At 38.0% G+C, this 24,068-nt stretch overlaps 2 protein-coding genes and 1 non-coding gene across 9 annotated transcripts in view; 2 read left to right on the plus strand and 1 right to left on the minus strand.

Annotated features, from left to right (window-relative positions):
• The window catches only part of pcnt (pericentrin), a 48,469-nt gene extending 38,170 nt beyond the window's left edge, over positions 1-10,299 (plus strand). For 5 of the 6 annotated variants that reach the window (XM_067372713.1, XM_067372714.1, XM_067372715.1 and 2 more), the window contains 13 exons: positions 889-1,059; positions 1,169-1,364; positions 1,484-1,706; positions 1,815-1,965; positions 2,644-3,342; positions 3,768-3,938; positions 5,129-5,287; positions 5,510-5,674; positions 6,354-6,580; positions 7,177-7,271; positions 7,399-7,546; positions 8,044-8,174; positions 9,825-10,299. In XM_067372713.1, the coding sequence (XP_067228814.1) occupies positions 889-1,059; positions 1,169-1,364; positions 1,484-1,706; positions 1,815-1,965; positions 2,644-3,342; positions 3,768-3,938; positions 5,129-5,287; positions 5,510-5,674; positions 6,354-6,580; positions 7,177-7,271; positions 7,399-7,546; positions 8,044-8,174; positions 9,825-9,868 (2,580 nt within the window). In that variant the 3' untranslated portion in view covers positions 9,869-10,299. The remainder of the gene's footprint in view (positions 1-888; positions 1,060-1,168; positions 1,365-1,483; positions 1,707-1,814; positions 1,966-2,643; positions 3,343-3,767; positions 3,939-5,128; positions 5,288-5,509; positions 5,675-6,353; positions 6,581-7,176; positions 7,272-7,398; positions 7,547-8,043; positions 8,175-9,824) is intronic. The other variant, XM_067372716.1, reaches the window with a different exon arrangement.
• Positions 10,300-11,162: 863 nt separating this feature from the next.
• On the plus strand, positions 11,163-11,235 carry trnak-uuu (transfer RNA lysine (anticodon UUU)). The gene has a single exon. It is a non-coding gene; the product is annotated as a tRNA-Lys (tRNA).
• A 315-nt stretch (positions 11,236-11,550) lies between these two features.
• atg9a (ATG9 autophagy related 9 homolog A (S. cerevisiae)) lies at positions 11,551-22,441 on the minus strand. Of its 2 annotated transcripts, XM_067374152.1 has the most exons (16): positions 22,307-22,441; positions 21,945-22,006; positions 21,359-21,506; positions 19,745-19,788; positions 19,555-19,619; positions 19,325-19,474; positions 19,076-19,217; positions 18,096-18,844; positions 17,810-17,963; positions 16,484-16,663; positions 16,122-16,361; positions 15,685-15,920; positions 14,700-14,817; positions 14,226-14,430; positions 13,999-14,141; positions 11,551-12,947 (listed from the first exon to the last, which is right to left on the minus strand). In XM_067374152.1, exons 3-16 carry the CDS (start codon positions 21,459-21,461, stop codon positions 12,939-12,941), a joined length of 2,538 nt encoding a protein of 845 aa, XP_067230253.1. In that variant the 5' UTR covers positions 21,462-21,506; positions 21,945-22,006; positions 22,307-22,441; the 3' UTR covers positions 11,551-12,938. The 2 variants fall into 2 exon arrangements, with proteins under 2 accessions (XP_067230253.1, XP_067230254.1); XM_067374153.1 differs by lacking the exon at positions 11,551-12,947 and having other exon boundaries at positions 13,993-14,141.
• Positions 22,442-24,068: the final 1,627 nt, after the last annotated feature.

Raw genomic sequence — 24,068 nt, forward strand, 5'->3', positions numbered from 1 at the left:
TAATCAAGTACACCTTAGTTGATTCAGTCCAGTAAGTGTTCATCTTGAAATATTACTAACAATATAAAATGTATCCTTATGTTTACTTTAATCAGTAAAGATTTCACAGCAAAAAAGACGTGTATCCTGACCTGATGGTGGACAGTTTTAGAATTATACCAAAAAACGTGGTAAAAAATACTCAATCACATGACAGAAGGCGTGTAAAAGATTCTGTAAAACAGGTTATTCAGCAAAGTTTTGACAATGTTGATAATTTAGAGGCCTTAGAAATTTGTGGATCAGTATATTACTATAGGCTTTGTAAGGGTAAAGACTTTGGGTGTGACAAGACAGTTAGTTTACGAGAACTGGACAAGATTTTTACAAACTCGTGAGCTGAGTATTTAAGAAATCCTCAGTGATGAAACGCATGAATATGAAAAATAGCCTGCAGGTGCATTTGAATTGTTTTAACTAATCAATTTTGTAATGAATGTCATTCTACAAGATAAGACATTTATTAGATGCTTAGGCTCTGTTGTGCAAAGAATCCTCCGCCATGTTCTTGTCAGTCAACTCATCACTTACTCTCGTCACATGATCAGTGAACTGCTGCACTACGTATGACTCTGCAGCTTAAGTGATTTTTATTTCTATGAAAAAAGCAAAACGACAGTGGAGGCATAATGGAAATTTAGCAGTGACGTATTGTATCCTAATTTCACCCTCACACTCAGTCATGGCAATATATCGAGACATCTTTTCACCTCAACTAGAAATCTTGTCACATTTTAATCTCGTGGCATGAGATCTCGTCACACCCCTAGTAAAGACATAACATGGAAACACAAGTGATCCAACAGTCCTTGCATTTTAATTTTGTGTTTTGTGTGTACACTCATGAAGACTGACAGTGGGGACGTGGACTGGAGGCGCGAGCTGTTGCATGCAGTCCGCAGTGTGTTTGACAGTGAACGGGAGTGGCTTCACTCTCAGCTTCAGGCTTTCATGACATCCAGCACCCAGATGGACCTCACCCCTTTGCTAGACCAGTTGAAGAAATTGTTTCAGAAACAGGTGCTGAGCAGCCCAGCATGTGATGCTGTATTCAAACCATTCATGTTCTTTCATCTTCATCTTGATGCATTCATGTGCTTTTGTCGTTCATTAACTTTTGCTCTTTCAGGAGGAGCAGCAGTGGAGATCTTTAGAGCAGTTGTTCAACGCAGACCGTCACAGTCTATTGGCTGAGGTGCGCAGCCTGCATGCGCAGCTGCATGCAAGCACCCAGCAGAGTCAAGAACAGCTGCGGCAGTTGCAGGATTCACTCCAAACCGCAAAAGAACAGGGTACGGAAACGCAACATCAGCTGCATAGAGATGGTAAATACTTCAGTGTCCTATATTGTCAAAGTGGGATAAAATTACAGCAAATATTGAAAAGAAAACAAAACAAGAAAATCGGTCATAAAGGCAGATTTTAACTTTGTGCACTGTTTTAGTTAAAGAGCTTGAGCTGCTGCTGCAAAAGGAACAGACAGTGTCAAATGATCTGCGCTCTACTCTGGAGGCTGAAAAGAGTAGAGGATTGGAGCAGCAGGGACAGTTAGAGGCAGAGCTAAAGGCTGTGTCAGTGCTGAAGGCGGACTTGGAGGAGACCAGACTGCAGCTTCAGTCAGCATACAAAATTCAAGAGGAATTAAAGAGCCAAATTCAAAAACTCGGGTACAGCAAACTTGTGCATGCACCCCTTTGAATATGAATTATCACTTTAACTGTATGATGTGAACTTTTTTTTGTTTTTTTGTTTTTTCCAATATTTTCCTTTTTAAGGCTGAACCTGGAAAATGTCGAGGCTGAACGTCAGGCCTATGTACAGGCAGTGGAGAAAGAGCAGGCCAGATTACAGGAACTGCAAGAGGACCTTCAGCAGCAGCGCCTCAACAGTCAACAAACAATTGAGCAAAACCAACAAACGCAGGAGGTAATACACATTTTTGATGTACAAACCTGATTCATCTCAGTGAATTAGTTAATCAAAGTTATTTTTTCAGATTCATTCACTGAATTGTTCAGTGGCTCTTTGTTGGGGTTACATTATTTTGCCAGTATGTGGTGGCTCTTTGTTTTGTGTGTTGTAAATGAGTCATTGAATCACTCAACTGACTGTCTTATGGGGGAAAAAAATAAATAAATCTGTAAACAGTATGCGCGCATAAAGATTATATATATATATAATATATATAATATATATATATATATAAAATATATATATATGTATATTAGTTTACATTTTGCAACAATATAAACAATCACTCATATATTTGCTCTAGTATATATTGATTTACTTCAATAAATGGTTCTAAATTAAACAAAGCAACCCTCAGTTAACACATTTCATAGCATATGAAAATATAATATATGTATATGTGTGTGTATATGCATGTATGTGTGTATATAATAAATCCACTATGAAATTTGTTAACTGAGTTTTTTTTTATATGGTGATTTTGAGGGTTGCTTTGTTTAATTTCTAATCATTTGTTGCATTAACGAACCTAATTACTGTTTGGTGATGTGTATCAGCCATGGTTAAATGATGTGTATAAATGGCACATAAAATGTGGATCATTTGCCCTTGTTTTTTTTTTTTTATAAACAGTCTTTGCACCTGGCTTTGAACGAGCAAGCATCACACGTCAATCAGCTTAACGCTGCGCTGGACCAGGAGCGCATCACATGCAGTAACCTGCGCTCTGAGCTCCAGATCGAGCAGTCTCGCTGTGAGGCCCTAATGGCCCAGGAGCGAGAACGCACTGAACTTGCACTTTCCCGCCTGGAGGAGGAACGCTCTCGATCGACGGAGCTCTCGGAATCACTTTCCCGCCAAGCCCAGGAACACGCACGCCGTTTAGAGGAGGAAGCCCGCAGACAGGAAGCAGCCAGTGCCCATGACAGAGAATTCATTCAGGACCTACGCGCACAACTAGAACAGGAGAGGCGTCAGGGGGAAGACCTGGCAGCCATGTTGGAACGTCTGCAAGGGCAGGTGCTGGAAGGAAAGCGCAGGCAAGCGGAGGAGGCAGAGCAGGAGGCACACAAGGAGCAGGAGGAAGTGAGGAGGCTCCGTGCTGCTCTGGAGGGCCTGCAGACTCAGAAGACGGAGGTCGGGCGCACTCTAGAGGCAGAGCGAGAGAGAGCCGCTCAGTTACAAGTGGAGCTGAATGTGATGAAGGAAAAGATGAGAGTGGTGAAAGAGAGGGAAAGAGTGAGGGAGGAGGAGATGGAGAGGAAGAGGAGACAGGAGAAACAGGAGCAGGTGGAAAAGGAACGACGACAGGAACACACCAACAAGAAACTGGTGAGAAAGATTAAAGGGTTCACCCAAAAATGAAAATTCTGTCATTAATTACTCACCCTCATGTTGTTCCACACCGGACAGAAGGTTAATCTTTAGAGCGCAAATTAAAATATTTTTGATTAAATCTGAGAGCTTTCTGTCCTTCCGTAGACAGCTATGAAACTGACACTTTGATGCTTCAAAAAGTTCATAAAGAGATTGAAAAACACACCCATATGAATTGAGCGGTTTTGTCCAAATTTTACTGAAGAGACTCGATCACTTTTTATGATGAACAGATTTAATTTATTCACATATAAACATTGATGAACAAATGAGAATAGATAAAAATCTTTTTTTTTCACCCCAGCCTCATTTGATATGTACGTGAGCATTATAACTTCATTGTTCTAAAAGAGTAATTGAATTTTTAAAAATTCTCTCAGTTGGAGATGGAGTTGTTGCGTCAGAAGGATCAGCAGAGATTGAGGCAGCTGCAGCAGACGCTTGCTGACTTGGAGCGGGAAGAGAAACAGCTCACATCAGAACGCCTGCAGAGAAACACACACTCAAATGGCCTGACCTTTGACCAGAAAAAACTTGTAAATATCTCTCAGGTAACGTTCTGCATCCCTAAATTTTGAATGGGTATTGAGTAACAGAGATGGTGTGTCAGACATGTACTGTCTAATTATAAACCCAAACCTAACTCAGACCATTTTTGACCCAGGAAAAAAAATTTTTGGTGGTGACAGACATGGTCATCCACACAAACAGTAAAAAGTGCCCTACCCATGTGATCTGCGAGCCCGATACTGATAATAAAGTACCTGTCATTCTCACTGTAATTCTTTCTTGCCCTCTTTGCAAAAAAAAAAAAAAAAAAAAGTGATTTTTATAGCTTTGTAAGAGAAGATGCTTTTTTGCTAAACCTGAAAAGTATTAAAAAGTAGCATTTAGAAGTTATATTAACTAATAATATAATTTTCTACCATATACAATTGAATGCACCAGCTAACAACAACTTGCTTTGTTCTGGTTTCACCTCACTCCAGTCTAAACTAACTGATTTTATAGGTAGGACTAATTTACTACACATTGTCATTTAAATAACCTGAAAATATTGTGGATTATTAAGGCTAATTTTACTAACCACTTTTGCTTAATGGGGTAAGCACACTTATGTTCTCATTTCAGTTGTTTGAGTAAATGATTCATTATAGACCGTGTGGACAGATCAGTTGTTGTCATGATTCATTAAAATGAATCTGTTCAAATGAGTCATTAGGTCACGAATTGGACATTAGCGGACGTTGACGCGTTGCGTGCGAATCGCGACTGTTATTAGGACATCGCAAAAGATTTGTCAACACAGAAAACACTTCACCGCTGGATAGGATTTTCTTTTTGTTTACTGAAAGTGTGGTTTATGTCAGTTGCACGTGCAGGGCGCCTGTCAGAGAAGATGAGGTGACGTTCTTTTGAGCATCACGCCCATCGGTTATTCAGGAAAAACATTCTCCGAATGCGCCTCGTGAAACATGGATTCGGTCTTACGAACTTTTAGCATTGTCAGTTGATTGATTTATTATGTGTGAAGTAGAGAGAGTGTAAAGACGGTGCTTACTTTGAAGACAGCTTGCTTTGAACCTGAAGAGCTTGCGCGCACGAGAACGGCTCCAGGTTCAAAGGTCAATACAGAATGAATTAATCTGTTTTGTTTTTTTACGCTGAATTTTTTCTCAGATCGAAATTAACGCGTTATTTTGACAGCCCTAATTGTAATATTTGATCCTGTGTTCCATAGGACTCTACCTCATTCACTCCCTCTCTAATGGAGCGTTTGCTGAAGGAGAACACGGAGTTCTCTGAGTGTCTCGCTGCTCTGAGTGAGGAGAAGATCTCCCTCAAACACACTATATCCTGTCTGGAGAGAGACCTACAAAGCCTGAAGCACCAGGAGCAGGTAATTTTTTATTAAAAATGCAAAAATTTAACGGCAAGCAAGACACAATGATTTTGAAAAATGTTTGCATGTGAGTGTGTAAAGGTTGAAAATGGCAGTTCATCATTTGTATGGGGTCCCAAATCTGCATCTCTGTGGGAATGTGGTGGTTAATGTTTTAGTATTTAAGTGGTTTGATATTAGTTGTGATGGTTATGTGTACATTTCTGTCTGTCCGGTCAGGTGAAGTCTCCTGATGTCACAGAGCAGTGCGTGTTATCGGAGAAACTGGCCTGGCAGAAGGAAAAAGCAGCTCTTCAGGCTGCATTACGAAAGGCAGAGGCTGAACTGTCAAAAGTCACAGCTAGCAATGAAAACCGACCCATCCATGACCTCTCGAGCAACAAGGTAAATTGCCTCAATTTCAAAATGTACAATTTGTCCCTTTATTTTAGATGTTTAATGTACAGTGATTGGCTCTTTCAGTGTTTTAGCTCGGATACCACTACTTTTTTTTTTTTTTTTTTTTAACCCTTTGACCTAAAAAAAATGTAAATTTTTATTTGAATTTTAATGTTTTATTGTACAAACTAATACTGTATGTTTTTAAGAGAACTGTAATATTTTAATAACATATTTGCATGTTTGTTTAAATTTTTTAATGAAGTTGAGGTTATATATATATATATATATTATATATATATATATATATATATATATATATATATATATATATATATATATATATATATATATATATTATATATAATTTTTTTTTTTTTTTTTTTTTTCATTCAATTAATTTTCATCAACTCTCTAACTTGTACAGTTCCCTCACAAACTATTGAATGAAGTCATAGACCTGTCTCTACTTTGAATAAGAGACAATACTTCTTTAAAAAATAGGATGTACCAGTACATTTTAGATGAAAAAGCTTAGGTCAGAGTTCAAAGAGAATTTTTACGAATGTTTGTCAATTAATGTCAATTAATTAAAAATGTTTGCCATTTTTGTTTCATAAATACAGTCTAAAACTACATTTAGAATCATGTTTGAACTGCTTGTTTTATGAACTTGTTCCTGTAGGTGCAGCGGCTCTATGAGAGATACCTGCGAGCAGAGAGTTACAGGAAGTCACTGGTGTATCAGAAGCGCTATCTGCTGTTGCTGCTGGGAGGGTTTCAAGAGTGCGAGCAAGCTACACTTGCGCTCATAGCACGTATGGGGGCACAGCCAACGTTAAGCCAATCGCACGTCTCCAGACCTCTAAACCGCTTCAGAACGTCGGTCCGAGTAGTCATCGCTGTCTCAAGGTAAGGAAAAAATGCCTGTGTCTGGCAGGGTTAGTATGATGGCATGAGATGAAAATTCACCACATCTATTTTCTAAATGTGTGTTATAGATCTTATTGTAAACAGTGTTTAATCAGAATGTACGGAAGAGGATTAGGGCCAAGCAATAATAAAAAAATAAAACCATCTCGAGATTAAAGTTGTTAAATTTCGAGAAAAAACTTGTTAAATTTAGAGTAAAAGGTCGAGATAAAATGTTGAGAATAAACTCATTAAATTGAGGAAAAAGTCGTTAAATTACGAGAACTTTTTTCTCATAATTTAATCTTTATTCTCAACATTTTATCTCGCCTTTTTTTTTTCTTTAATTTTAACGACTTTTTTCTCATAATTTAACGAATTTGTTCTCATAATTTAACAACTTTTTTTCTCGTAATTTAATGAGTTTATTCTCAACATAATCCTCTTCCGTAAGAATGTCATTATTGGACGGTGAAAAGAAACTTCTGTTTAGTGATGTGCAGAAATTCTCCAGTCAAAAATTGTGGTGCTGCTGCTGTTTCATTGTGACTTTAAAGTTAAAAATGTGCTTACTTATTGTCTTTTAACTTTTTTAGACTGAAGTTCCTGACCAGGAAATGGCAAAGAGCTACAAGGAAAATCTCAGTAGGCAGTGCCACTGTTAACGGCCATGGAACTGGACCAAGCACAGGTCAGTGTGGTCACTTGGTTAGCAGTAGCATGATTCACTTGTTCAGCTGGAGTATTCGTAAGAGACTTGATTTGGTAACTTAAATCATTAGTCATTTGTGTGCCATCTCTTCTTCCTTCTCTCTTAGTTCCTGCTTCGAGGACTGAAGTGCTGAGGCCGCAGCAGACGGGAGTTGCGTTCAACTCTCCACCCACCCGTGAACATGCCTTCGCTCAAAGGGGTGTGGTCTCATCTCTAGTGCCACCAATCAAATCACCCTTCAGGCTGAATAATAGGTGACATGTTTCTTACTACACGCAGTAATACTGAATTCCCCCCTAAACCAGTTCAGTGGAAATCCCACCCTGGAGCCAATTCTAAAGATTTCATTGGTCATGTCAATCACAGTGACAATTGCCTACACCAAACTCTGATCCCTAAACCTACCTGTCACTGTAACCTCAGCCAATGAAATTGGTTGCAGGGCAGGATTTCTGCTGAACTGGTTTGGGGGGAGAAAAATCATGCTTGATCTACACTGGGGGGGAAAAATAGGTGGAGAAACAATTTTCACTCAGAAATTGCTAGTAAATTTCACAAATAATTATAAAGAAACTGCAAGTAACACTGGATTGAACATGAAAATTTGAAGTAGAAAGAATGAAACGGTATTTTCTTGTAAAACATGCTCTAATAATCTTTCATTTACAACTTCAAAGAAGTGTAGGTTGTTTTTCCTTCTAATAAGCAAACACTGGTTTGAATAACTTTTCTCCTATTCTCTTCCTCTAAGAATGTACACAAGTTCTGTGCTGGGACCAGCTGAGCGCTCCATCAGCTCTTCCCAAGATCAGGAACGTTCCCTTACAGAGTATATCCAACATCTGGAGACTGTCCAGCAGCGTCTGGGAGCCGGTCATCCAGGTAGGATGAGGCCAATGGAAATTTACCTAACAACAATACTGTCATCTTTTACATAAACACCATCCCAATCTTAACTGCTGTAACAAAATGAATAATAACTTCATTCAGCAGCATTCGTGGAATCATGTTAATTACCATAGAAAATAATTTTCAATGTTAAAAAACAAAACAAAAAGGCACATGTAATCAACAGAATACAATTTCAAAAGACATTACTGTTCAAAAGTTTAGGATTTATTTGATCAAATAGTGAAAACGGTAAATTGTGAAAAAATTACAATTTAAAATGGCTTTTCTGTTTTAATGTTTTAAAATGTACTTTATTCTTGTGACGGTAAAGCTGAATTTTCAGAATCTTTTCAGCATCACTCAGTCTTCAGTGTCACATGATCCTTCAGAAATCATTCTAATATACTGCTTTGGTGTGCAAGAAACATTTCTGATTATCAGTGTTGAAAACAGTTGTGCTGCTTCATATTTTTGTGGAAACTGATGCATTGTTTTTTAGGATTCTTTAAGCAATATGTTAAAAAATAGCATTTATTGAAAAAATCTTTTGAAAGTCTTTAGTGTCACCTTTTGATAAATTTAAAGGGACACTTCACCCAAAAATGAGAATTATCCCATGATTTACTCACCCTCAAGCCATCCTAGGTGTATATGATTTTAAAGCAAAAAAAAGTGCATCCATCCATCATAAAAGTAATCCATACAGCTCCATGGGGTTAATAAAGGCCTTCTGAAGTGAAGCGATTGGTTTTTTGGGGGGGGCTTCAAAACATGCCCCCTTGTTCACTACCATTATAAAGCTTGGAAGAGCCAGAATATTTTTAAATATATCTCTGATTGTGTTCGTCTGAAAAAAAAAAAAGTCATGTACACCTAGGATGGCTTGAGGGTGAGTAAATCATGGGATAATTTTTGATTTTTGGGTGAACTAACCCTTTAATGACTTTGCTGAATAAAAGTATTTATTTCTGTAAAATTAATGATAAAAAAAATCTTACTGACCACAAGGTTTTAAACAGCCAATAAATACAAAATTCTAAATATATACTACTGTTTAAACCTGTAACATTTCATGAAGAGAGAAATTTGCACTGACCTCTACTGGACAACTGAAGCATGTCTCACTCTACAATCGCTCTTGAATTGTGGTCTTGCATTCAAATGGTAGTGGAATTAACATACTTTGACCTTGTTTTTGAAACTGATTACACAAGATGGGTAGGGATCCTAATAAAACACAAATACTGTTAACACTGAAGGTGAAAGGATCCAAATTAAATAATGGGCATTTGTGACTTCTGACCTTAACATCTTACAGTCCCCAGAGCGGACAGGAGGCATAGCCTCCCCGATACCATGAGCTATCGGCAGAAGTGGTTTCTAGAAAATAGAACCTGGCTGTATTTGAGTTGTTTGGCACCGGGGTCCATGCGGCCTTTAGGTGAGTGACGGTCTGGCCTCATTTCATGTTACCCAGTCACAGGAGTTCAAAGACAAATTCACCTTCTTGTGTGATCAGTCACGTTCTGGATGGGCTTGTTTCACAGAGGTGTGCATGCCTGCTCGTCTGCACCAATACTCCCCTGTGCTGCAGTTGGCAGGTTGATGTCATTTCTGATAATATTTTTTTTTTTTTCCCAGGTTCACCAACGGTGCTTCCATATGCCAGAAAATCTGACCGATGAATGAAGAAATCTGACCATTAGTGCCAGTCTGTTCAAATTTTTTTTTTTTTTTACATTTCATAAATACTTTTTAATTGCTATCTTTTTGTCGTTGTCGTGCATTTTAATTTCAGCTAAAACGTCACCAATAACATGTTATTTTATTTTTGCAACCAGTGCTTGTCATTTTTTTTTTCACTTTGTTTTTTGTAAGCAATTTTCAATGGTCTGGAAATGTTCAGTTAATATTATTTTTTTACATGTTGTCCACCATAAGCATTTAAGAGTTTTGCACTTGAATTTGTGGTTTTTAATGGATGTCACTGTTTAAATGCACATGGTTGGACATGTTTTGTAAAATGTTTTATATAGTTTTTTTATGGACGGTATTTCTATGAAAATCAATAAATATTTTAGTGAATTATTCGTTTGTAATTTCTATTGAAATAGGAGTAGCGCTGCTTAATTTTATTCATCATGGTATTATGTGTACTGTACTATAATTTTTTTTTTTTTTTAAACCCTGTGTTGCACCTCTTGGTAACAAACAAAATTTCTTAGCACATGATGCATATAAAATGGTTAATAATGAAAGGAAGATGAGAAGCACTTTTTTTACAGTATTTAAGTAATGGAGCCAGTTTTATCCATTCATTAAACAGACTTTCAGTAATAAGAACTAGTTTGCACAAATACAACCTGGTTTCTTCGATACCATAATAATGCAAAACGTTCTCAAGCACGAGGTCACATGTCTGTACAGTAGCTGTATTCATTCAACTATTCTTTCTATGCAGAAAATTGGGAAATGTAAACCTAAGGACTTTAAAGGGAAATATAGGGGTAGTTGGTATATTTTTATAAGCCGTTATTAACTTAAGGTTACAAACATAAGTCACTCGCTCTATACGACTGAAAGGATTGTGTAGCGTAGTAGACACTGCGCATGCGCTGAAACCAAGTACGTTCTGAATTGTTGAAATGCACGTTAACGAGTATGTGAATCGGATTGTGAACTTTAAGGCACACATATAATGTTCTTTTCAAAATCTGAAATCTGATTGGAGTTATTCGTATTGACGAAAATGAGAAAACATGCGTTTATATTACATTTTGTAGTGCTACCACCGTGCTTGCTGCTGTAGGTCACGTTCAGCGTTTGATGTTGTTCATATCCCACCTTTCGCGAACTCATGTAACACATTGTAGTATAGCATGTGTATTTACCTTTCTTTCTTGATTGTTTATTTATTTATTCTAGTATTGATGAAGAAAAGTGTTGGTGAAAAAAGGGGCGCCGTAGCTCGTCTTCAGGGCCCGGATAGCTCAGTCGGTAGAGCATCAGACTTTTAATCTGAGGGTCCAGGGTTCAAGTCCCTGTTCGGGCGAAACATTTTTCATTACTTTTACTAACGAAAAAGTAAGTACCAGTCTGAGTGGTTGTATTAAATGTGTCCGGTTGATTTTCAACCCTTTAATTCTCGAACTGGTAAAAACATTAAGTTCTGAATAGGTTTGCATACAAAATCATATGTATTTTATACATGCATTCATGACAAGAAAATGACTAAAACCAATCATAATGGCATCCCTAAATGCATTTTTTTTCCACAAGGATGATTTATTTTTTTGGCACAGTATTTGCACTTTGACCCTTTCAATTTTTTGAAAAGTAATGGTCTGAAATTAGAATATACACAAACTATTAAATACATTTTATTGATGCATCTTAAACTGTACAAAATGTAAATATACAACACAGTCTAGAAAACTGAAAACAAAAGAGAATGGAAAATGCACAGCTGCAGTTGCTAGTTTAGTTAAGGTCACAGAAGCATTTTACAGGCCAATTATTACAAACACATACCAGAATAAAGGTCAAGGGTCATGCACAATTTGCACCTTGAACACTCTACATTAGCACGATGTATGTGAGATATGAGAAATGATGTCAGTTCATGTGAAACAAAATGTACACTTTTGCCATTTTATGTAGTGATGGTCTATGAATGAGATCCAAACATCTTTGCAGTCACACACAAATTACACAAAGGTTTGTCTACTTCCTCTTAGTAGTTCTGGGTTTGAGGATGGAAGGTGCAGCAGTCAATCACCCAATAAGTGTCATGCACTTTTTGGGCAACTTCAGTGCCAAAAACAAGCCGGTCCTGAGATATCTGTAATATATAACACTTAAACCCCCCCATTCTCACAAATCTTGTTTTATTCACCTGAGCCATGGTAAATAAACTGAAAATGATACTGACAAAATCCCAGGGTTTTATCCTATAGACAGAAATATACAACTTCCTTTATAACTGCATGTTTATAAAGAAAAGAAATCTGATTTGCCCACTGCCTTTGAGTCATCCTTTGGATCTGAAAAATGATAAAGTGCATTCTTGTTTGATATTGTGCAAAAAATAAAACTTAAGATCATGCGCATGCATTATTTCTACAGTGCCATGCTTGAATGATCCTCAGTGGTTTTTCCTCCTCACGGAATTCTGGGTTTGACAATAAAATCGAATTTTGCAAAGCGTTACAGTTCATAATGGCACATTGCATGTTATAAATATTTCTTCATCCTATGAAAACTATTCAAAGTAGCTCAGAAATTCTAAGCACTAACTTCTTACATCAACATCGACCTGTACTTTTTGACGAGAACGGAAAAGTCAAGTGAGTGCAATCCTGCTAACTGTTTACTTGACTAATGGGAAGGCTTTCTGTCAACTGCTTAGACCAGTTTGCAAATAGACTTTCCTATTCACAATGAAATGGCAAAAAAAAAACAAAAAAAAAAGAACAGATCTAATTTTGCAACTTCTGTCAGGCAGGTCAATATGTAAATGTATGAATAATTGAATATATTGATGATGTACTTCAGTGTGTCAATTCCTAAAAAGCTCAAACCATTGTAATGCATTTTGAAATTTTGATACGATGCCACGCTGTGACATATAATGATTAGGCTCAGACTCTCAAGTTCTGTTCAGGAGTCAATAAATATGACTTTTGTGATCCAAAGTGTCCAAAAGAAAATGGATGGTGTGAGTCTCTCTTCTGAACTTCATGTACGATATACATGTTAAGTCACCTAAAAAAAACAAGAACAAATTAAGTGCAGATCAGTGCTGCTTCATATTTACCACTTGTATATGTGCCACACAAGCAGGTTTGCCAGGTCTGTGCAACAAAACTAGCCCAATGGCCAGTCAAAATGAGCCCAAAGCGAAGTTCTCCCAAATAACCTGTGGCAACAATTTAAAAGTAGCCCTGGCAACCCTGCAAGTCCTTAAAAGTGAAGCCAAAACATTTAGATCGCCCCCTGGTGGCTGGCTGCAGTATAGGTCATAAACCCCACACTCTCCATGCGAACGAACAGTAGGTGAGCCAAACTAAACAAATCAAATTACACTTGAAATAATGTTTTCCCAAAGACGTTTACTGTCATTGTAGGAAGTTCTTATCACACTGATGTATGTTCAAGTGTTCGTTTTTCTAATAAGTTTGCTTTTAGCTAGTTATTTGATGTAAAATACTACCAAAGTCCCTTTAAGACAAGTCATTTCACTCGGTGGCCATCTTTGAAACACCTCTCAGGCATGCAAGTGCAGCTCCAATCTCTTTGAATGTGGAAACATCAAATTCTCCTCAGCTGTTTGCCAAGCTTTCGATTAAATTTAATATTTGAAATCACCAATGAAATCTGACAACTGCCTCGTAAATTTTGTTTCTAAACGCTCAAATAATGACAAAAAAACTGTGTTTTTCAGGCTGGATCAAGCTAATGCACATGCGCAGTCCTAAATGCGCGTCTCTTGTGTCTCATTTCGGAGGTACGCATCTGACTGTTTCTATAGGAACCAGAGCTTCTGACGGCCGCTGCAGTGACGTGATGACTTTACCAGTCGGCGATTGGCTCTTATTTAGAAGGCAGGACTTATTCCACAATATTGCGCGTTGCATTTTCTCCCATTCTAAGCAATACGAGTGATGCGTCTTGTGTTACTCTATAGTCTTTGCTGCTGCGCAGATTCTGGCTCCAAGATGGCTGCAGCTATTTCTGTGACATTTTGGCTTCATTTTTCTACAGTGGAAGAAAGTGGTCACATCATCCATATTTTTTTAACTGTCTATGGTTATACCTTATGGATGTGTGGTGGTAGCTCGTCCTCAGACCCCTCCTCGGGCACTGGGTCATGATGCCGGCCCATTTGGTTCTCCTCAGACCAGCCACCCATAGGCATACGAGGTGTCCTCTGGACTCGAAAGCTTCCAGAAACGGGATCTACAGGAGACACAGTTTGTTGCTCATGTTATGGAGGAGTCATACTTCTCGTTCTTGTGAATTGCGAACAGTCATTTCTAGTACCCAAGGTTCCGCCAAAGCGCCGCTGGCTGCCGCTCTGCTGTGCTTCCCCCTGTTGGTGTGAGGTGGAGGCACAAGGGAAAGTGCTGGAACGGGGGAAGTTGCGAGTAGCTTCCACGTCTTCATTGACACTCTCACTGCTCTCGTCACTCTCCTGTCGGTGCCAGGTGTGTCGAGACAGCTCACCTCGCGATTGCTGCTTATGCATCTACACACACATTGGATATAGTTATTAGTCTTCAGGTGTAGACTACAGACTGAATTTTTTCAACAGAATCAGACATCACAACATCACAAATGTTTTTCGGTAATTGGTTGATTTGGATGGCTTAGTGAAGGAAAAGCAGTATAGGGAAGTGTGGGTAGTGTAAAAAAGCTTCTGCTAAATTCCATACATGTATATTTGAATCAATAAATTCATTGAATCTATTCCATAATCTAATTTTGGTTATATCAGCTGCTCATGTGTTGGTTTACCTCATGAATGTAGAGAGCATGAATGCTCATCTCTGTGGAGGCATATTCTGATAGGACCATACTAGTTAGCTGGCCTTCCCAGGCGCTACTGCCAGAGCTGATGGTACGGGCATCAGTGCTAGATGAGGACAAAACAAGATTTAAGAGGGAGAGCAAAAAACAAATGAATGATATAATGATAGTCAAATCATTTTAACGCTGACAGGGACCATTTAAAAATCATTCCAGCTATACAGATGTACAGATAAATATATTGCCATTCAAGAAAGTTTGGAGTAGGTACAAGTTATGTTTTTGAAAGAAGTCTCTTCTGCTCACCAAGGCTGTATTTATTTGATCAAAAATACAGAAAAAAACAGTAATATTGAGAAATATTATTACAATTTTAGTCTATTTTAATGTATTTTAAAATTTAATTTATTCCTGGTGATGCAAAGCTGAATTTTCAGCATCATTACTCCAGTTTTCAGTGTCACATGATCCTTCAAAATTCACTCTAAAATGCTGATTTGGTGCTCAGACACATTTCTTATTATTGTCAACAAACAGTGCTGCTTAATTTTTTTGTGAAAACCATGATGCATCATTTTTCAGGATTATTTGATGAATAGAAAGTTTAAACGAGCAGCATTTGAAGTAGAAACCTTTTGTAGCATAAAATATGTCTTTACTGCCACTTTTAATCAATTTAATGCACCCTTGCTGAATAAAAGTATTAATTTATAACTTAAAAAAATCTTACTGTCCCCAAACTTTTGAACAATAGTGTAATACACACACACAGAGATCACCAGTTCTGAAATCTTTATGTGGTTGTCAGTCTATATAAACTTGCTATTTAAAAAAAAATCATGTAGTTCTAACAAGCTGTATTAATTTGGTTCCCACTTAATAGGAAATCATTAAAGTAAAAACGTTAACAGGACTCATTCATTAATAATTGCGCACAAGTTGCGTATTTATCATGCTAAATTTTCATCATTACCTAGAGCCTGTCATTGCTCGCCCAGCCACCACAGCTGGATGATCCGGTCGTGGCAGCCTGGCAGATGGGTAACTGCCTCGGAGGTGTAGACTTGTGCTGAGAGGAGAGAGGGATCGGAGAGCAGATGCTCCCTCACTCACTCCAATGGACACAGGATTGATGGAGCCCTCTCGACCCAGATGCAGCGAGGCCAGAGAAGGGGGTCCGATGAGAAGATTTGCAATAAGACTGCGAGGCTGAAATTAAAAAATAACCAAAATTAGACCTCCTTTTAAAAAAAGAATCCATCCAGTTCTTTTTGTAATCATATTGTATTTAAACTTTAAAGTACTTGGTCCACTTTTCATCCATACTGATTACTGATATTATGTATTAATGATAATATTTGCTGTTAGATATATATCATATGTATAATCTGAGTCCAGTCATTTGAATACCTCTGAATCAGACTGTAATGAATGTGTTGAGGTAAAGACAGTGTTCTCTGCTATGACTCCCTGCTGTCCTCCGGCGGCCTCGCGGTACACCTTCTCTTTCAGAAGACTGATGAAATGTGTGCTCTCCCGAGGGGGCTGCCAGTGTGGATTTGTGATTGCAAAATGCATGAGTGACAGTTCTGTCTTCCCATCTTCTGCCTGCTGATAGATGGAGGCCTCTGTTTTCCCAGCAGACATCCACTATAGTAAACCCAAAAAAGAACATCAGAGACGTCAATAAAGAGAAAACTAGGTAGGTACATCGATCTCCAAAAAAAAGCACAATAATTGAAATAATAATAAAAAAAGGTTTGTGCCCTTACTGCAGGATGACCATGTTGACGGACATCCATCTGTGCAAAAGAGCAAGTATCACCCACACCGACCACATCCACAGTGAAGTTTCGGAAAAAATCGATTATCTCCAGAGATTTGCGGCGCAAGCAAAAAATGAGAATGAAGGGAGTGATGACAGGACTCAAAAGCTCCTCAAGAATAAACACCTACAAAAACAAGAGATCAAAGAGTCAGCATGAAATGAAAATCTCTTTTCTAAATGCACATCATTGATCGTATTGTTAAAGGTGCTAAAGAGGATGTTTTGTTTTATACATTTTTGCAATATTACTTGAAACTGTCTTTACTAACTGTTAAAAGACTATTTATTAGGTGCACTGAAAGTAATAATATTAATATACATCATCTGTGCACGAGGTAGGGCCTTAAAAACATTAGCCGTTCATCACGTAAACGATTGGCCATCTGGCTTGTCAATCACTTCCGTGACGTTCCTTGTGCGAGACGTGCGCGGCTGCGCGCTCCAGTAACTTTCCACACTCCACAGGCGCCGCATGCAATGTTTTTGTCAGGAGACAGGAGTAACAACTGCAGATTATGAGTTACCTGCGGTGAGTCCGACATAATGAATCCACTAACACAACACAGAGAATTCCAGTGGTAAACACTCGTGGCACGAGTTTTGGGAGGCGTTGCCTCGAAATGAGCTGTGAAGGAGGGGGTTTGTTCTTACGCATGCGCTCATTTCAAATTTCTCATTTCTCAGTCGACGAAAGGATGCTCTGTATCACCTTTAATGGATCACGTGTTTCATTTTTAGATTTATAATCAAAATGTCATGACTCAATCTTCTGGTGCCACGACAGACTTCTCTCTGGCTTCTCCAATCATTTAGTCTGCTTAAACCAGGGGTGTCCGAACTCGGTCCAGGAGGGCCACTGTCCAGCAGAGTTTAGCTCCAACTGCCTGGAAGTTTCTAATATGCCTAGTAAGGCCTTGATTAGCTGGTTCAGGTGTGTTTATCTGTGGTTGGAGCTAAACTTTACAGGAGCAGGACTGGAGACCCCTGGCTTAAACCTTTCTTACAAATGTCTGCAAGCACATATACATGCATCCACCCAATCAACAACTGATGGATAGAGTCAAGTTCCCGCCCTACGTTTTTTGTCCTTTTTGACAATGTTTCACAACTGTTTCTATTTCCATTTGAAGTTATACAAATGTAATTTTGTTTCTCCAATTTTTTTTTACTTCAGTTAACGAAAATGTTATCATTTGGTTTTTATTAACAATAATAACACACTGGTGTTAGGTGCAAATATAAGTATTTCTTAAACTGCTGCATTACTTACAGCCTTGTACTGAAAAAGCTGTGCGAACTCGTCTCTGGTCTCATAGCGGTGGGCATTACCCTGCCAGTGATCAGGCATGTAGTGGATGTGTGCCAGGATCACTTTAAGCAGCTGCTCTGGACAGAACACCATATGCTTGTCTGGGATAAACGACCTGGGGCAGAACAAGGATGAAAAAATGAGCACAAAACTGTTCAAAGTCAAATCTCACCAGTAAATAAAATTCAGTTCTACTGATATCTTCATTCTTGGCTTTAAAATACTATTTTTTCCTCTCTTTGCGCACCTGCAGACTGTGATGCAGACCCCAAGTAAAGTGATACTGCTGAGCACGTGTTCCACAGCCAATACATCTTCATCATAAATAGTCAAAGCAATCAAAACGGCAAGTATGGAGCCTGCAAAGAATGCCACGTTCTTGGCCACCACCGTCAGTAATGGTGACATGAAGCAGTTCATGTACTTCGAGGAGGCCTTGTAGCCCTTGCTGAGGCGTGACATCAGCTCATGGTCTAGTTCATTGAAGTGTCGGAGGTAAAAACGGCCATACAGAGACCAACATCGAGCACCCAGGCTTCCCGGCTCACGCTTGATCACCTCAGTGTAGCTGAAGAACGCGTACAGAATCTGCCAAATCAGGATGACTGGACACAAGAGAAGGTTGGCAATTCCAATCCACAAGATCCGCGAGCTCAGACGATCTGCTAGCTCTAAACGGTTCCCTCCACGTTTGTACTCTGACTTCAAACTCCACTCATTTTCAAAAAGAGATCCAGGGCCCCAGAAGAAAATCAACTCAAAGTTATACTTGAGGCCACGGGTGTAAAAAACGGTGTCGCCCAGCAGAGGCAAACGAAAGCGCACAGGTAGAAGTGACTTATTGATCATTGCGACCATGTAGTTTTTGAAACGCAGTATGCGATGGTAGATGTCAAGCTCTGTTAATTCTTTTTTGTGGATGCAAATCTGGTGCTCCTTCTGTATTTCAACAATCCTTGCCTGCACCTCCTGCCAGGTGAAATAAGGAAGGTCCGCCTACGAAAAGAAAATGGATGATTAAACATTTATAAAGAGGTTGAATAATATAATTCGATCAGGTACTCTGGTACATTTTCTCTGAAAATGATCAGCGATTTAAGTGGCTTCCTGGCATCAAGAAGACGGTAAGAAAAATGGAGTATGCTTTATTCCAGTGCTGACTCAAACGTCTGTTAGGACCAAAACGTTTTAGTAAATGTGCTACAATGAGTTAGCAGAAAAGCTCACCATGGACATTTTTAGGGCATTGATGTAAAACGATCTGATCTCCCAGTAGCAACAGATGTTGTAGATGAACTTGACAAGACGGTGGAGCCAAAATACCCCTGATATGACAAGGATGAAGATGACCAAAACACTGTCACGGATCCTAAAACATACGTTAACAAAGGACAGTTTGATTTATGAGGATTATTCTGCTAGTAAGAAACAATAACATTAATGCCACTTTAGTGTCATTTAATACATAAAATATACCGAGCACTGCACACGTCCACTGGTAGAAACGCATCGGGCAGCGTAACCTTCGAGGAATCGGTGTGATTAACAAACTTGTTGGCAAATAGGATGTCATAGTCCACACAGTTAGCCAGGAACACTGTGAATGCCACCACAAACACCAGTTGCCTAGAAAAATAAGTGTAAGACACTATTTATGACTACTATCACTTTACACAAACATGTTTAATAAATGAATTGATACTTACACAAGCTCAAATATTTCTCCCAGCAGCATACAAGTAAATCCATTCTTCTGGTGTAGATTATAGACTTATTAAATGTTAAGAAAAATATAAGATATATGTTGACTGTAATCACTAATTTTATGTCAATTTACTTGATCTAACATTTGAAAATCTATTTGACCCATAGACAATTTCAGTGCACAAAGGATATTCTCTGGAAGAAAAGGTCTAGATTTTCAATGTGGTGCCACGGAGCTGCAATAAACAAATATATTTATGAATTTTATGACAAAACAACTTGGAAAAATTCACATCTCACATCAGGTAAGAAGCATGTTACATATCCATTGCACATAGTTCACACAAAAATGAAAACTCATCCTCGTGTCGTTCCAAATCCGTAGGACTTTTGTTCATCTTCGGAACACAAATGAAGATATTATTAATGAAATCTGAGAGATTTCTGTTCCTCCATTGACAGCTATGCAACTACCACTTTCAAGCACCAGAAATGTACTAAAGACATCATAGTAAAGTAATCCATGTGACTCCAGTGGTTTGACCTGGTTTGAGAGTATGCATCAAGTGGTAAATTGTTTTTTTGAGGGGTTTTTTGTGTGTGTAAAAGCATGGATTAATTTTATGATGTCTTTACTGCCTTTCTTGGGCTTGAAAGTGGTAGTTGCATAGACTGTCAATGGAGGAAAAGAAAGCTCTCAGATTTCATCAAAAAGATCTTTATTTGTGTTCTGAAGATAAATGAAAGTCTTACAGGCTTGGGACGACATTAGGGCAGGCCTGGAGTGGCCATCGGGTGAATTCCTGGTGGGCCGCTCATAAATTGGGCAGTACCACTTCGACATGAAGGCAGTTTCATACAGGACAAGGAAAGTGCAAGTCATTTCATTTTCAATATGAGACACACAGCGGCAAATCGCAATGGCGATAGTAGTGGCGAAGACAGTGCAAGAGGTGCTTGTACATGTGAAATCCCGGCGCTTGCGCATGCACAGCTCAACATAGCGGTTATAAATATTATTATTAGGCCTATATGGCATATATTACACACACCATAAGAGGAGCCACATGACTTCTCCCCTGCTTTCTCACATACACGCAGAAAATGTAACTGCCACTGCGTTCGTTCCGTAAGTAGAATAGGGAAGGCATAGGACGTTTTGGAGAATACAGAAATGCCATTTTGGTGGAAGCACTTAGAAGGCGAACATTTGTTTATATAAAGCATACACAGTTGTATTTTTTTTTAAATGACAGATCGTTTCGCTAGATAAGACCCTTATTCCTCGTCTGGTATCGTTTAAAGCTCTTTGAAGCTGCACTGAAACTGTAATTTTGACCTTCAACCGTTTGGAGGCCATTGAAGTCCACTATAAGGAGAAAAATCCTGGAATGTTTTATATATTTTCAAGTGTAAAGACCCAATTAATACTCTGGAAAAATGAATATTATAAATCTGTCAAATGCGCTTTTTTTCTATTCTCTGTAGTTTTGTACTGTTTGTACTACATTCAAAATGTATTTATTTTTTTTGATTTTACTAATGTCATTTATTCAAAAATATGTTTATTTATTTAACTCAAAATGTATTTTTATTTGTTTATTTTGAATATTTTTACACTGCTTTTCTCTAACCTTTCCCACAGACCCCCCCCCGCACTGCACTGTGTCCCCCTGGGAGCCCCCGGACCCCAGTTTGAAAACCCCTTATTTAAGGTAAGGTTACCAAAAGAATAAAAGCATACGATTCTGTAATACAATAGACATACACACTATGCGGCGCTTTATTTAAAATTGTGAATCTTACATTTAGATCCCTCTGGAACATGCACCAGTAGATTCTCCTCTCCGGGAGGAGAGTCGCTGTAGGACGCCTCCAGGCGCTGGTACTCTGTATCAAAGTGGGCCATCCCGCTGTCAGACCCCGAATCTCCTGTCACACACTATTCTTGTGCCTTTGGGTTATAAGAACACTTATTTCATTATAAGCACTGTATCATTATATGATACAAAACATGATTGAATATGAAAGTTGTCTTTTAAGGTCATTTACATATATATGAACGTGACAGACTGTATTTCAAAAAATTCCCAGCCCACAAAAACATGTCAGGACTCTCCAGCTTTGACCTCATTGCGCAACAGCAGTGGGCCCACGCTCATTATAAACGTGCATATGACTCACAGCATAAGAATAAAATAACATACTCACCCAAAACAATGTTTAAATCACTGGATTTTGTTGCCATTACGTGAGCAGTTTTAACACAAGTGCTGGACTAGTTTGACAGCTTTGTCAAATATGCCAATCTCTCAGAAACAAACAATGCTACCTGAAGGAACGTCCCTGCGTTTAAACATATAACACTGTTTATTAAAAGATCATCTCTTACCTCGTACCTCCCGCCATTTCATTTATGAAACCAAAAGGACTAGGAGACCAATTCTGCTCTTCCTATAGATGAAATGGCAAAAACATAAACACATTCAGTCCATTCTGGCAAAAGGCACAAATCAGAGCACAGTCGCATTGTTTCCTTTAGAAGTCTTATATATTGTCTTTACGTGACATTTAATACTTTAATGTTTTAAATAATAATATTTGTTATTATCCCTGGGAGGAATCAACCAGCTATTTATGTCAACAGAAGCCTGAGGAAAATATGAGATGCGCGTCACATTGAGAAACACCTACCTATTCAGCAACAAAACAGGCGATTCGCTATTCAGAAATATTATTTGGATTAAATCTTACCTCATTCGAATATGAGGAGCGGAGATTTATGATTCGCACTCTGTTATAAATGTCAAGTTCTCTTTTGTTTTCACATTCGAAGCATTTTTGGTTTCGATTCTTGACGCACAGTATAGAGGCCGCCTCCACTGTGTGACACATTTGCTGTCCAATCAGAAGCAGGTTTTCTGTGTGAATGAGCCAATGGCATCAGGAGGCGGGTCTTATTTTTAGAAAACACTGCACTTAACATTCATCCTATCCCACGAGAGTACAGGTACTGGAATAAATACACAGAATAATTTAATTGTGCCTGAATATTTAAATGACATTGAGGGTTAAACAGAAAGTGATTAATCATAGTTGCTTGTATAAGCATTTTGCAGAATATTTTGAGGAAACTTAAACAAGAAATATGATAAAGTTATCAAGCAGTTCAAAAGTCCAAAGCATGCGATTATAGTATGAAGGCATTACAATACATTTTTTAGTGCCAACATTTTTAATTTTGGTAATGTTTACAACCTCTAGTAGAGACACTCTGCCTGGCTATACAATGGCTCCACCTTGTGACTAGTTGTTGCATTAAAAAGTAAGTCTGCTTAACCCTCTGTGGTACAGTGTTGCTTCCAGGCAACATGGTCTATTTTAGTTTGTTTTTAATAAAATAAGGCACCAATTGATTGATCAAACATATCTCAGGACAGAATAACTCAAATACTAATCAATAAAAGTGCAAAACATGACCAACAGGGGTCCATTTTGTGTCCTCTTTCAGCACATATGCACGCCACGACTCCATATTTTCTCCAATAAAAAGTGCTTTTTTCACTTGTTTGTATCAATTTAATCACCCACACAAAATATGAGTCACATTCACTGGCAAGTAAAGAAGTATTTTTAAGAACTTTACATTATATATCATCAAATGTTTTAGAGAAAATAACCAAAAACTGTGTGTTGCCTCAAGGCAATATTGTACGGAATCGCATTAGGCCATACATAATATGTTTGAATGCAAATGTATCATATTTGTAAGGAAAAGAGTTAGAATTATTTAAATATGTTGGCATTTTCACATGATTTTGTAATGCCCTTATTAGAATAGTAATTCACATATTATATCTGCATATATTATGATCTGCACATTTTCTATAGCACTTCAAAAAGGTGTAAAACACAGGCAGCACTGAAGATGATGATGATGAGGGGTCATACTGTGATGAGGAAGATGAAATCATAGTGACAATCTGTCAGGGAGAGAGTGAGGGTGAGATATATAATAACATAATAATATGATGGTTTGGTAATACTTGTGTTCCACTATGGTACAATGTTGCCTGAGGGCAACAGCTGGATATAAAATGTTACTTTTTACTAAATATTAAACTTTTAATACATTACTAATACAACTAGATAAATTTGTTTGTTTAAGTGTCTAGTTAAAGAAATTGATGTTTTCAATAAATATATTTATTTTTCTATGAAAATGCCAAATGGTTAAACTTTTCCATTGTGGTACAATGTTGCCTCGAGGCAACAAACTTATACAAATTAAATAAATTTAAAAATTATGAAAATGTTTATTGATATTGTTAAAGTGTCCAATTTTAAGCAGGAAAAACAACACAAATAATTTTATATATAAATTGTATATATATATTGTGTTCCATAGAGGGTTAAATCATTTTAAGCCTGCAGTGATATGACTTTAGATACATACATAAATGTATGGTCAACATACATAAAACTGTCAAACTTATTACAGAATAAATGCTGAAAT

The sequence above is a fragment of the Chanodichthys erythropterus genome, chromosome 21, assembly GCF_024489055.1.
Source record: "Chanodichthys erythropterus isolate Z2021 chromosome 21, ASM2448905v1, whole genome shotgun sequence".
NCBI classification, from domain to species: Eukaryota; Metazoa; Chordata; class Actinopteri; order Cypriniformes; family Xenocyprididae; genus Chanodichthys; species Chanodichthys erythropterus.

Coding starts and splice junctions, on each gene's coding strand:
- atg9a (XM_067374152.1), bottom strand. CDS start 21,461: ATGGCCCACTTTGATACAGAGTACCAGCGCCTGGAGGCGTCCTACAGC. Junction 16,362..16,483: donor GTCAACATGGTCATCCTGCA/GTAAGGGCACAA, acceptor GGTTTACTATAG/TGGATGTCTGCTGGGAAAAC. Junction 14,431..14,699: donor ATGCTCTCTACATTCATGAG/GTAAACCAACAC, acceptor ATGTGTGTGTAG/ATGCATAAGCAGCAATCGCG.